At 44.3% G+C, this 13591-nt stretch overlaps 1 protein-coding gene across 7 annotated transcripts in view; it reads right to left on the bottom strand.

Moving 5' to 3' along the window:
* TCF7L2 (transcription factor 7 like 2) overlaps positions 1–13591 on the bottom strand; it is a gene marked incomplete at its 5' end in the record, with an annotated part of 176823 nt that overhangs the window by 100963 nt on the left and 62269 nt on the right. For all 7 annotated transcript variants that reach the window (XM_084289961.1, XM_084289962.1, XM_084289963.1 and 4 more), the window contains one exon: positions 13087–13188. In XM_084289961.1, coding sequence (XP_084146087.1) covers positions 13087–13188 — 102 coding nt within the window. The remainder of the gene's footprint in view (positions 1–13086; positions 13189–13591) is intronic.

The following is a 13591-nucleotide window of genomic DNA, read 5'->3' as shown; positions in this document are numbered from 1 at the left end:
AACTTGAACAGCAGACAAGTATGTGGAGAACAGCGTGACCTTTCCTTATCACCCACTGACATGCTTAATCGTTTCCAAACAAAAATGCTATTTTCTGCCACTTCTTCTTTCTGCAAGCACCTCCAGAGCCTGCCTGGCTGGTAAACAGTTAATCTCCCAATATCCCCTGCTGCCTGCGAAAAATCACGGAAACAATTGAGACATTGTCCAGTGAACAAGACTCCCAGGGACTGACATTTTTGTTTATGTCCCAGTTCTCAGCCTGTCAATTTTCACTACGAACGTTAAAAGCCCGGCTCGCACCAATACAGTCTGCCCTTGGCTGAAAAGGCTCCACTTCATTTATTTTATTAAAGCTATGGTCTGTTTATGATTCAGAGCTCTCCCCATCCGAGGACCTGCTGGTCCCATCCCCCTGCCTTCCCTTCTGCCCTGCAATAGCCACTTCCTAACTCCGAGGAGACTTTGCAATGCCTCTTTCTGAGAGAGTGCCAGGAAAGAAAAACCCGACACGTATGTTAAATACCGGTGTTGGTACTTTGTTGGGGTAAGGAAATGCACTACGGCTTCCATTTCTTTACTCTCGTCCCTTAAAATAGCTTATGATTATTAACTGGGGTAGGGTAGAGGGGAAGGGAGTTGGATACCAACCCGGAGTGGCAGGAACTTCAAAAAAAAAAAAAAAAAAAGAAAAAAGAAAAAACCACACAGCCACTCCCGGTACCCAGCAGCAAAATAGAAAATACATGTAATGGAGTAAAACAAACATCTTGGAGCAAAGCAGCATTTTCGCTGTTGCTCCCTGGCTGCGTTTCCTGTCTGCGTTTTCATAATGACGGGAGCGTCAGGCCCAAAATACATCCCTCTCCTTCACCCCCGCCGCTCTCCCCCCATTCCCAGCACTTTTTTTTTTTTTTTCGTTACGCTCTCAATACTTTATCTCCATGAAAAGCACACACAGCGGTCACCAGCGTTTCCTGTTTGCCGAGTGTGCTTTAACTATATCACACCCTACGCTGCTGCGCTGGAATGCACAGCATATGGCATTGTGAAAGGGTTTACTGTCGAATAATGGCAGCAATGCAGTCCTGCTGGTTTATATCAAACCCTGTCACTCTCTTCACGGAGGTCTCTCTCTTGCTCTCCGAGAGGCGAGGTAAAACACACACACACACACACACACACCCCATGCTACTTCAAGCCTCACTTAGGACCTCAGCAGAAGCAGGATCAAGACCCGCAAAGTCAAGGCTAGATTGCAAGTTAGAAAGTTGTGACTTGCAGCCACTCGTGATTTGCTTCCACTCCCAGAATATCCGCAGGATGTTGCATCCCTCCCCAGGTGTACGAAGGGGCCGTGAAGAAGTTTTTAGCTCCTGGCTGTGGCTGGTTCCTGTGGGCACACACAGCCCCAGTGCCAGCAGCCAGCATGGGCTACGGACCGCTGCGTGCCCGAGGCCCTGCCAGGGGGTGGCAGGGCTGCGAGCCTCAGCGACCACCTAAACCACATCCAGGAGAGCAGTTTAGTCTGTCCCTGCTTCCAAAAATCAGCACTGATATATTTGTTTATGAAAACATCCACTCAAAAGCCAAACACACGCCACCGCCTTTCACTTTGGGTCAAAGTTTCAGAAATGCATTCTTGTTAAATTGCTCAGAGGTTTATTTTTGTTTGTTCTGCGTTGTGTTTTTTTTTTTTTTTTTTTTTTTAAGCAAGTTTAAAAGAAAAGGACTATCAAATAAATAAATAAAAGTGCTGCTTCCAACTGCAGTCAGGTTTAACTAAGAAACTCACAAAGGTTATACTTCAAAGTCTTTTTTGTGCGGATCTTGAAATGCCTTCCCATGCCTGGATGCATTCGGCCAGCAGACGCTGAAATAAGGAGCAATACTTTTAAAGCCCATTGAAATGCACCCATCCACCCTCCCTTCATAAAAGGAAGCCTTACTTAATAGGCATTTATTATTGCTGAACTAGGGTTGAAAGTTCAGTGTCCTTATAGACCAAAATTATCAAGATTTCTGAGTTTGCAGCCCACGTTTAAGTCCTAATGAGCTATTGTACCACACTCACTGCTATTAACTCTTTGATGTCAGGGACTCCGTGTTGCTCCTTTCGGTGTCTCACAGGTGTCCAAGGGAAAAAGTGCAGCACTCACCTGTACTGGAGGTGAACAAGTGTATTTTTTGCCCTTAGTTCCCTCCAGCACGACAAGGAAAGACAACTACAGCATTAAACACGCATGCCAAAGACAGGATGGCCCAGCAGTTAGGACTGTGAACTTGGAGCCCAGGGACCTGTACATCACTCCCAGCTGTGTTTCAGTCCCACACGGAGAACACATTACCGTTCTGGGAAAGGTGCATGAGGATGATGATGCCCATCACACCACACAAGTCCAGCAATCACACCGCTGCCTTGCCTCGTGCTGCATGGTCCCCGTCTGCCCAGGACCCGAGGTCTCTGGGGAACCACCTGCCTTCTGCAAGTAGCTTGTTTACTAAATCTTCTGAAACACAGGTAGCAGGAAAGTGATAATAAAATTATTTTAAATTTGCACCTAGCACTTTGACCTTCTCATTTTGCAGTCAGAGGCGGCACCATTAACAGGCTTGGGAGGTGCTTGGGAAGAGGAAGGTCCCCAACTACCAGCCCCAGACTGAGGTGCCTGACCCCAGCTGCCAGCAAACAGGAGCAGGAGGGTATTTAAATGAAAAGGCATGAGCCCAGCTCAGCACCCAGGAAAGAAGCAGCCAAGTTGTCCAGAAAGCCAACAGGGTGCCATTCTCTGTGGCCATTCTCCTCTCGTGTTGGGGCTGGGGCTGCTCCCTGACATCTCACCATTTACTCATCCCACAGATGCCCAAGCACTGCGATCTGAGGTGTCCAAACAGTCACCTACACAGAAACATGGCTTAACAGTCCATCTCGCTGCGAGTGGACACTCCCTGGACGTGCTCCGGGCATGACGAGCAGAACAAGTTACTGCAGGGCGAGCTTCACCCTAGGCTTCCAGCAGCCCTGCCACAGGAACTGCCCAGGCACACACTCAGCTCTGGAACAGATGTGGGAAACTTCGCCTTCAGTCCAAGTGGGATCTGCTGCCTCACGTTCACCCCTCAGGCAGCAACTGTGGAGCAACTGGCATGCCTCGGATCCACACCAGAGCTTATCCCAAAGTAACCTGTCCTGGTCATCAGGACAGGTTATTTCATGTCCAGCGAACAACTTCCCTCCAAAGAGCTCAGCATGCCTGAAAAGCACCAGGACGGGGAGTCAACAAGGAACAGGTTACAGCTTTAGCAATTCAAGACTCCTGCTTGCTTCATATTAATTAACCATGGAGATGTAGACATGGCCAACAAGCAGTGAAAGTTCTGCCACCAGGAAAAGCTCTGGTGCACTTCAACCACTTTGGGTTTTCTAATGGTTCCCTGTGCTTCCACACAGCTGCTTGGCAGGAAAAGCATTCAGGGCTGTATATGCAAACTAAGAAAGTTTTGAGGCTTTCAGGTCCCTTCACTCTGCTCTCCTCCCTCCAACACCATTTCCATATTACAAGGAAGTTGTGGCCCCATAACAGACAATACTGATATCACTGAGCTCTGCAGATGTACAATGGGACAGACTTCTGTTGTTTTGTCTTTCTTCTCCCAGACACTATTGGTCAGGGGAGAAGACAACAGATTTCATGCATTTCCCACTGAGTAACAGGAGGCCAAAACCCTCCTTTATACTCACAACATATAGCCTTAGCTCCAGGAAGAAATATATCACAAGGACAAGCTCCAAGGGAGAAGAGCTCAGGACATGTTATTCTGTCCCTTCCTCTCTGTCCTTTCTCAGTACTTGCTAGATGGGGGACAGGCCAAATCCACGACCATCTCTCAGGAAGGGTTTGTTTTTATTTATTTATTTTTTCATACAGATGTTCAATTCCACTGTCCCAATTCAAAAAGCGTCACTATACAAGAAAATACTTTGAGCACATGCTTAAATGCTGTCCTGAGCATGGACAGGCATCAGCTCATGTGTAATGATTTCTTGAACCAAGGCCTAAAAAGTAAAAAGGAAGGGGAAGGGGAAGCTAGTTTCCACAGTAATAGTAGTCGAGAAGTCTTTGAGTCTTGCCAACAGGAAAAATGCATGTTAGAGAGCTGCTCCACTCTCCTAGGAAACTAGTACAGACCAACATCTTCCTGCAAGCCAGTGCAGCAAGGCCTGTGGACACAGACGAGTCCTTAATTTGCACTAAGAGCAAGGTAGAGAGTTAGGGTCGCAAAGGGGAAAATAAATAAATAGATAAATAAAATAAAATAAAATAAAATAAAATAAAATAAAATAAAATAAAATAAAATAAAATAAAATAAAATAAAATAAAATAAAATAAAATAAAATAAAGTGCTGTGCTAGGATTTGGTTACTTCTTAGATCCATCAGAGCATCAGGGAGGCAAAGCAGGAAGCCCTCTACATCTGATGTGCACACATACATCTGTCCAAACCATACGTGTGCCCAGGTTTGACACCAGCCCATCACTCATTCTCTTTCTCCTTGAGAGGGGAGCCTGACTGCAGAGCTACCATTTGCTGGTTCAGCTCCCCAAAACTTCCCAATTCTGAGAGAGAAAAAATAAGGCACAAGCCTTATTTTTGTGGCACAATCTGCCACAAGCATTCACGGACATGCAGGGTCTTCCTAGAGCATAAACAGCACTGTAAGTAACGTTCTTCTAAGGTCCAACATATGTTAAAACTTTAGGTTTAGATCTGAAAAACTACCTCTTTTTTTTTTTTTTTTTTCTGTCAGGTCACATTGGGTGGTGTTTTTTTGTTTTTTTGTTTTTTTTGCGCTCCTCTAAAAATGTGGATATGGAAGTCAGTGGCTCAGAATGACCTTGGGAAAGTTATTTCACATCTTTCTAGCTGCACTGGTAAAATGGAGCCATGAGCAGTGCTTCCCTGGCTCAGGAGATTCTGCTCATGATCTGATAGCTGATTTTGCTCACCGATCTGTCAAGTACAAGTGCAGCTTCAGTGCGAGCTCCCCTGGAACCAGCCCTGGTTCCAGTCAGCCACAGAATCAAAAGCAAAGTCTGTTGTACAACATTTTCAGCGTAGCTTCATGAAACTAGGTACTGAACACTGTTTGGAGAAGAGATTAGGGGATTAGTTGTTTTATGAAGGCATCATTCCTAGCTTTTTGCAACATCTCTAATTCTTCAAAGGCTTTCCAAGGTGGGTCTGCCTCCTCCCTGTAGGTCTGCACAGGACCGAGAAAGCATGCCTCCTTACACAGCAGCTCACTAAGCAGCTCCGGGTCCTTCTGCAGGAGAGAGCACAGGTGCGTACAGTCTGCAAAGTGAAGTGTTTGATGAATAATCCAATCCCAAACCGCCCGTACTGCTGAGAGGAGCAACAATCCCAGGCTTGAGCAACTCGGCAAACAAATAGTCCTGAGCCCAGCCATGCCAGCTTCCTTCCTCTCTTTCTGATGGTAAGTACGTGCTGTTTTCTTTACTACAGCACCTGGACACAGCACACAGATCTTGTTTAGACAGAAAATAGGAGGTTTCAGTTCAAGTGGGCTCGTCTGCATGGGGAAGTTTTTGTGCGAGGGCTCGAGCGTGAATTAGAAAAAAAACAGAGAATAACTATTTCGAATTATCTCTCCGTGTGGACACTCTCATTCAGCACTAAGAGTTCCTTTGTGTGATTTAGCTTAATCCGTTTCCAAAGCGGATTAAGTTAAACCGCACAAAGGGCCTCTTACTGCTGAATGAGAGCGGCCGCATGGAGAGATAATGAGGAATAGCTATTTGGAGACAGCTACTTCCACCAGCTATTTGGGCTTTTCCACCAGCCCAAGGCTACACCAGGAATGTAGCAATTCGGGAAAAAATGGTGTGGTAGCCTCATCGTGCCTGCTAAGCCTCGTGCTACTTGCTCTGCTGACAGCAGGGCCTCTGGATCCCGACACAGCTATGTGAGTTAGTCCCTGTTCCCTCAGCTCCCACACATATCTAGCTACGAATGGGCCACACAGGTAGATGGACCTGCAGCCAGTGGCCACACCAGGCCTGCAGGCCTCAGCGCATGTCCTCGCTGATGTGACCAACACAGCCAGGCTGCTGCAGCCCTCATGCTTGGCCCAGTGTGCTCCCTTGGCTCCTCCCAGCATGGCAGCCACACCGCAGGAGACTGGGTGCCTAATCTGGGGCCCACGCAAGTCCCCACAGGCTAATCTAACGCGTGTGCTCCAGCACAATGCACGCTGCCTTGTGACTGAATCCTTTTCAAATCACAGCCTGGGTTCCTCTGTGCTAAAACAGTCTCCTGAAGCCTCTTTCCAACATACGTGTCTACCTTGAAACGCCACTCTCTGCAGCTCTGCTGTACCCCTAACTAGTCAGCGAGAGATGGGATTTAGATACTCAGTTGCATCACACTCAGGACACAGTGCTTATTTTATAAACGGAAGATACAAGAGGGGAGCCTGCAACAGATGCATTTCTAGCCAAGCTGAAGACTGTATCGTTATATTTTACTTAATGCTTTCTGATGAGCAAGCGTTCGCGAATCTCCACCGGGCAGCCAGAGCCCTATGAATGCCCCGCACCGGGTTCTCCAAACCCGGCCACATAATTCACAAGAAACAAATGCTCTGCAGCACACACCAACACACCGACCCAGCTGCCTTCTCCAAGAGCACCGCTTAGGGTTGCCAGCTCCTAGGATTTCATAGCCAGTCCAGCACTACTTGCTATTTTTCCTTAAAGCGCAGTAGCCTTGAAGTCAAGTGTTTAGGGAAGAACCTCAGCCTCCACTTACAGCACACAGCAAGCCCCTGAACTGCTGCAGAGAAAAGTTTGAGAATGTGAGCGGAGTATACCCTGCAGGCTCAGGAACCAGAGAACAAATAAAGAGAATACAAAATGTATTATTTAAGAAACAGAAAACAAACAAAAAAAACCCACACCAAAAAACCCCCACCAATCCTCATGATCCTTTGAGGCCTGACTCATGATCCTAGAACAATTGGGGTTGGCAGTACTATATGTTTTACAGCATTTATTCACAGCTGAAATATCCCAACATCCAAACACTTCAGAGTTCCTGGAGCTGCTCGCAGATCTCTTGACTGCAACTAAGCGTGACAATTTGTCCCAGCTGCCAATCCAGCCCCAAGGTGTCTTCTGAAGGTGCTTTAGCACTGACTGATGTTTGCAGAAGCGCTAAATCCCTGCGCACTTCACAGTAAGAGTTACAAATCTGCACATTTCTAGAGTCTCAGCCTTCAAGCAGAGGGGTTGCCTCCAAACACTGTAGAGGGTGGACATCATGCCACAGAGTAACAGCGATACCATGAAGCAGTCCCCAAAAGCCTGAACTACTCTGCAAACTTATCAAATTACTAAATGGCTGACTTTTTAGGAGCCCACTTTTCTTCTATGCTCTGCCTAAATCCAGGTTTCCCACTCATATTTAGTGAGTACTGAATATAATGCGTACTTTATAGGAATCCATCCAAAATAGTTTTATTGGGCTGACGGTAGATAATTCTATACTTAGCCCTACACAGTCAGGTTTGAGCACAGATTTTTAAAATACAATCCTTCTCAATGAAAAAATCAAAAGGAATTAGTGGTGAAAGATTTACCCACAAAATTCTCAGCAAGTTTAATTTGTTCTGTGGCTGAATTCCATGCAGCTCTGAAAATCCAGAACAAGATGTTTGCACACTTTTGGGCATGCATTAATGAAACATCTTGTTTACTTTGCAACTGCCAGAGCAATTAGCTAAATAAAGTATAGAGCATTTAAAAAGTGGAGAGTCACTAAAGGAGCTTTCCAATTAAGTCTGCCTGGGTATTTCTGCAGCATGAGTCTCCAGGACCTGTGTATTGGGTCCAAGCACCAAAGCGTGACCTACCTGCCATCAGAGGCTGTTAGGGTGCCAGTACAGCTCAGACACCCTCTTGACCCTGGGCATTGACATGAAACACATGCAAATCCTTCCCACCCACCCTTTACCCCACCACCACGCTCCTGCAACTCTCAACATCGGCTGCATGCTCAGGGGATTGCTCTGCACATCTCCACAAAGGTGGATGTCCCATCATGGGCACACACGGCCCAAAATCCAAGAATAGCTCAAGAGGGCACTGTAGAGGAAGAACAGCCTCTCTACAACAAAATATTAAAGACAAACAAAGAAAGAGTTTTAAAAGCCCTCTCGGGGCAATGAGAGTGGAAGTTGCAAGATTGCACTTCTTGGCTGTATGCATATAGGACTGCACTTGTGCTTGGATGCGCCCTGTTTTTGTCCTGGAGTATTTGATGGGATACAAGGCAAAATTTGAAATCTATCACCTTATGATATACTTTCAGGTATTTGTCTTTTTTCAGAGTGCCTAAGTGTGAAATGTGAAAGAAAGAAATTAGGGAGAAGGGAGAGCAGACTGCACATCTTTGACTCTAAACGCTCTGGGAAACAACTCCTGATCCCCCCAAACTAAACTGCCCAGCGGCCACAGACACGCTCTCCACACGTGTTGAAGAGGTTGAGAACAGAGAGTACATTTTTGAGATGGTTTTGCCTTAAGTTTTGCTTGTCATATTATGTTTTGAAAACACATTTTCACCTCCTTAAGCAAAAAAAAAAAAAAAAAAAAAAAAAATTAGATACACTACTGCACAGTGATTCTTTGTTCTTGGGGATTCAGTCTCCTTTATGGCTGTGTTCATTACATATTAGAAAACCCAGGCCAAATAGTACTAGAAGTCCTCCCCCAAGGTAACATTTACATTTACTTCAAAAGGCCTCCCTGCAGAAGAAAATGCAGGATTTTTTTTAAAACCTTTAACTGATTTGTAAGAAATATACTGTACCAAACCACCACCATTTTGGGTTCAGACTGTTTTTGCCTGGTACAAAGAAAGCTAAAAGCAAGTCTTTGTGCAGCTGAGACAGCAGGAGGCAGGACCCAGGGAACGGCCTTCACCCATCCTCCTGCCCAAACCAGGGTACAGCTTAGTCAGAATATTTACTTTGCAGAGAACAGGGAAGAACAGCCCTGCATTCCGACGGTCTTAAGAAAAACATACAGATAAAAAAGGGGTTTAAAGCAACTTGCTTTCTGTAGTGAGCAGATCTTGGAGATGCTTATAGGGATATACCACACGTTTGTCAACCACCTGTCCACGCTTCACTGGAAAGTTTTCAGGCAAGAATCCTGTTCTTAGGGCACCCACACCTCATCCTTATCACCACAGTAGCTCAAGAAAATAGAGCAGATTAGGTACACTTTGAATATGGGATTTCAAGGCAGCTAGCACCCTACTCGTTTAGAGGCACCCATAAACCACCCAGCTGGGGTCTGCTTTACACCCAAAAACTTATTTTTGAACAAAATCAGAGGTCAGGAAAAAAAAGGGGGGGGTGGAATTAGCCGTAAGAACCTTTCAAAATCCCAGCCTCATAATAGTACTATCCACAGGCTGAATTCTAAATTTTGACCTAGCAAGCTTAATAGCATACTATTAAAACAATTTTTCCCCCAGCTTTCTTTCACCTTTGGACACAGATAAGCAGCATGACTGCGCCAAAGCAAGATGCAAGAGTCTTATAAGACAAGTGAAGCACCTAAATGCAAATAAACACATTGGTCTTAAATGGAGCCTCATGCTGTACCTTCCTCAAGACATGCTGAACATAATTTCAGTTTAATATTCTGTTTCTCATTACAGACCTTGGAGACTCTCTCAAGCACCATGAAAAGCAGTATTAACCCAGCCCTCAGCACTGGGGGCAATCCAGCCAAATTATTCATGCTGGTCTTTTGCTTCCATTTTCGTAGTCTTAACTTAATGTTCTTAACCAAATCTGAAAGGAGCAGGACTTCCGAGTAGTATAGACTTTACTTAAGACATTGTAGACAGCCATGTTCTGCAGTCCTGAGTCATTAAACTAAAAACTCGCACTGAAGCCAAAGGGAGTTTCATCGACACTGGGCGTAAAAGCTGCAGCCCTGACACAGAGCTCGTGTTAATCAGAGCCAAACACTGAGAAGCAAGAATGTTAACGGAGAAAAAAGAAAGGAAAAGGGAATGGGAAAAAAAAAAAAAAAAAAAAAAGAGAGAGAGAGAAAAAAAAAAAAAAGAAGAAGAAAAAAACACACACAATTTCCTGCCCTCTCTTTGTAATCCACCTATAAAGATTAGGCTCAAATCCTGATATCAGAGATATGGGAAAGATAAGAAATGATTTGCAAGAGTTAGCATTTTGCTGTAGATCTTTGGGGCAGCACAACTGATTTCAGGAAGAAAAACTGGCATGGATACACTTGGCAGGTAGACAAGACACAGCAGCGTGGGTGGAGAGCCCGTTTCTATCCTTATAGGTTACGCGTTACAGCCATGAAGAAACACAAAAGCATGCCCATGAAATACCCCTTATTGTTCCCTAAAAAGATTACGGGCATTTTCAGCCACGCAGAACCGGGTGCAGAGCCTGCTGCAAGAGCAGCCAGGTCCCAGGTGCTGCGGGCACGCACAGCAGCGATGAGCCGGGACACCACAGAAACCTGACACATCCCCAGCCAACTGGCATCCGCAGCCACTTCATCTGCTCTCCCCCACTGCCACCTCCCCCGGATGCCATTACCTACTCTAACTTTATTTACCAAAAGAAAAAAGAAAAAAAATATATATTTTTTTTAAACTTCACAGAATGGACGTGGCCTGGGGTGGATGCCAGGAAAAAGGGTGGAAAAAACTGCCTTTATTTATTTAAACAGAACAAGGCAAAACAGTTTGCTGTTAGAAATAAACATTAAACCTTGCAGAAACTGCCCCCCCACACCTCGAAACCCATCGCTCCCCCACCTCGCTCCCTCGCCTCCTCTCCCCTTCAACATTGTAAGTAGCACAAAAGATCACATTACAAATGCCAGCTGTGGCTCTTTTGGAAGGTGGCCTCCATCTCGGAGGTAGTATATGTTCCTCACGGCCTAAGTGGTTGCTATGGTAAATATGCTTTTTATTGAATAGCAGAGTGAAACAGCTTTTAAAGAGACCCATAAGAACCCCATAAATGGTCAAAATACACAGCAGATCAACCTCAGCCTTCCTGGAAACAGGTTTCTCTTTATTTTCCAAAAGGATCCTGATTTTTGAACGGGCAGCGCCCTTTTTTGTGCATGTGTGCCTGTGCTGTCAACTCATCTCCGTTTCACCCACACCCTGTGGAGGGGCTGGGAGCCGGCAGTGGTGATGCTGCGAGCAGGGACCCAGCCAGCCCCGGCACCACGAGCCCCTCAGGCTTTCAAAGCAAAGCCTGAGGGGCAGTGGAAGGTGCTGGTGATGCCCAGCTCTGCTCCCCACCACATCTGCCTGCTGTCCCAGGCTGCAGCCAGCTGAGAAAACCCTCCCGCAAAGCTGTGCCCCCCAGGCAGGCCCGGGCTGAGCTCCCAGCCCCGGAGCCCGGGGAGCACTCCCGCTTCCAGCCCTACTGCTTAGTCAGGGCATTCAGAAAAGAACTAAAATCAGGAAGTTGTTTTAGTTCCTTTCTTACTAGGAAGAAGGTAACGGCAGGTTTTGATGGCTGCACTGCTCTAAATAAGCAGCCGAACATCTATTCTCCCATTTCTTCCTTCAGCGACAGCCCAAGTGCCCAGGGAGGCAAAACAAAGTCACTCTGAAAATTTGAAGCAATCAGTGCTTTGCCTAAGCAAGTACCAGACCTATGCTCATCACTCTGCCATACTGAGATCTATTTTAGAAGCTATGAAAACCTAGAAGATAGGAGACTTTTTTTCTTTTTCTCTTCTTTTTCTTTTTTAAATAAAAAAAAAACTAAGGCATTCATAGCAAAGGCCTGGCACTTCTCAACGTGGAGACAACAACAGAATAACAAACTCCTCACAAACGTTTACTCTGATTTTAAATTTCTAACAGAACAAATGTGTGTCTTGTATGATCTGTCAACTACGTCCACGTTAGACTTTATAACAAAAGATAAAGAACAAGCAGTGTTTCTTGGGATTCACCTTGTCATCCATTAATCGTAAAAAAAGGGTTTTAAAAAATCCAAAATTTGATGATAGAGTATTATTGAAGAAATATTCTAACCTGCTCCATACCATTTCTTCAGATGAACACTCAGAGCTAACAGGCCCCGTAACGATAGATTGTGCCAAAACTGGCCATAGGTGAGGATGGGCAAATAAATACTGCCATTCTTGCATAATGCCATATAAACAAACATTTTTTTAAAAGCCTGTATGGAAGCTATTTTAGAAAATTAAATCACCCCCCCCAGCCTCTCATGCAAATTTGTACTAAAGATTTCAAATTCAACATTGTTTTTGCAATAGAAACAACAACAAAATAACTGAGAGGTTAATAAAAGAACGTTATTATTATCAATGCTACTAAAAAACTACTTATAAATTACTTGGTATTTTGCAGGCAAGTAGTAAACATCTGATAACACTTTTTATACTAGATAAGTCATCACAATGCAAAGAAAGATGTGCTCTTGTGGAACTTAACTCCGCTGACCCTTCCTTTCACCCAGGTAGAATGCTGACCAGTTCTCACAAACCTTCCCTCAAGATTTTGCAATAGGAATAGATTTTATTTTTTTTTATATAAAGCAAAGAGTATAGAACAGGCTTGGTTTTTTGTTCCTTTTTTTTTTTCTTTTTTTTTTTTTTTAGTATGCTTTCCGAAAGTATCTCTCCATTCATTTCAGTTCAACATAGTCACATGTATAACCAACCTGATCGGACTTCACTTCCACTAAATAATTCTGCAGTATGTTATTTTAGAGCATTTTCAACTTTGTGCTCTCCTAAGAAGCACAGAGCTAAGCATAATGAATGATAATTTCACAAACAACCAAAGAATAGAATATATATTCCCTCCTTTTACCACAGGCTTGTTAGGGTTTGTTTGTTTTGAATCTTTCAGTTCACATAAAAGAAAACTGATGACAATCAATGCGATTAATGTCAAATCCTTTTTTTTTTTTTTTTTTTTTTTTTTTTAAACAAAGGAAGAACATCTTCTGCGTTTACTTACAACAATGTGTGCTGGAGATGGAGACCTAGCATCCTTGAGGGCTTGTCTACTCTGAAGGCTCCCTGCCTGAACATCAAGCAGTGGCCATTTCATCTGCAGATACTGGATGGAGGAAACAAAAATGGGAAAAGAAAAATGAGTTCAGAAAAGAAAGGCAAAAAAAATAAATAAACCAAAAACAAATCTTAGGTAACATGGGCAAAAAGATACAAATTAAAACGTATGCACGGAACAGAAACAAAAATTAAGACGACTTCACATGTTTGTGGAGACAAAATCTGTCTAACAATTTCATGCCACTACATTAAAGTTCAGGAATAAGAAAGCACAGCAGATTGCAAAGACAATATTACATTAATTTTATTAATCGTAAAAAATCTAGAAGAGCAATAAAAGCTGCACAAAAGCAAAATACCAAAACCATGGAGAGGATGGGCCAAGGGAGCGGAAGGTAGATTATCAATTTTAGGAGAGGGAAAACACCTATCACAGGTTAAGAATACGA

The sequence above is a fragment of the Netta rufina genome, assembly GCF_964035555.1.
Source record: "Netta rufina genome assembly, chromosome: 7".
Taxonomy (NCBI): Eukaryota; Metazoa; Chordata; class Aves; order Anseriformes; family Anatidae; genus Netta; species Netta rufina.
This window is presented reverse-complemented; position numbering and strand designations above follow the sequence as displayed.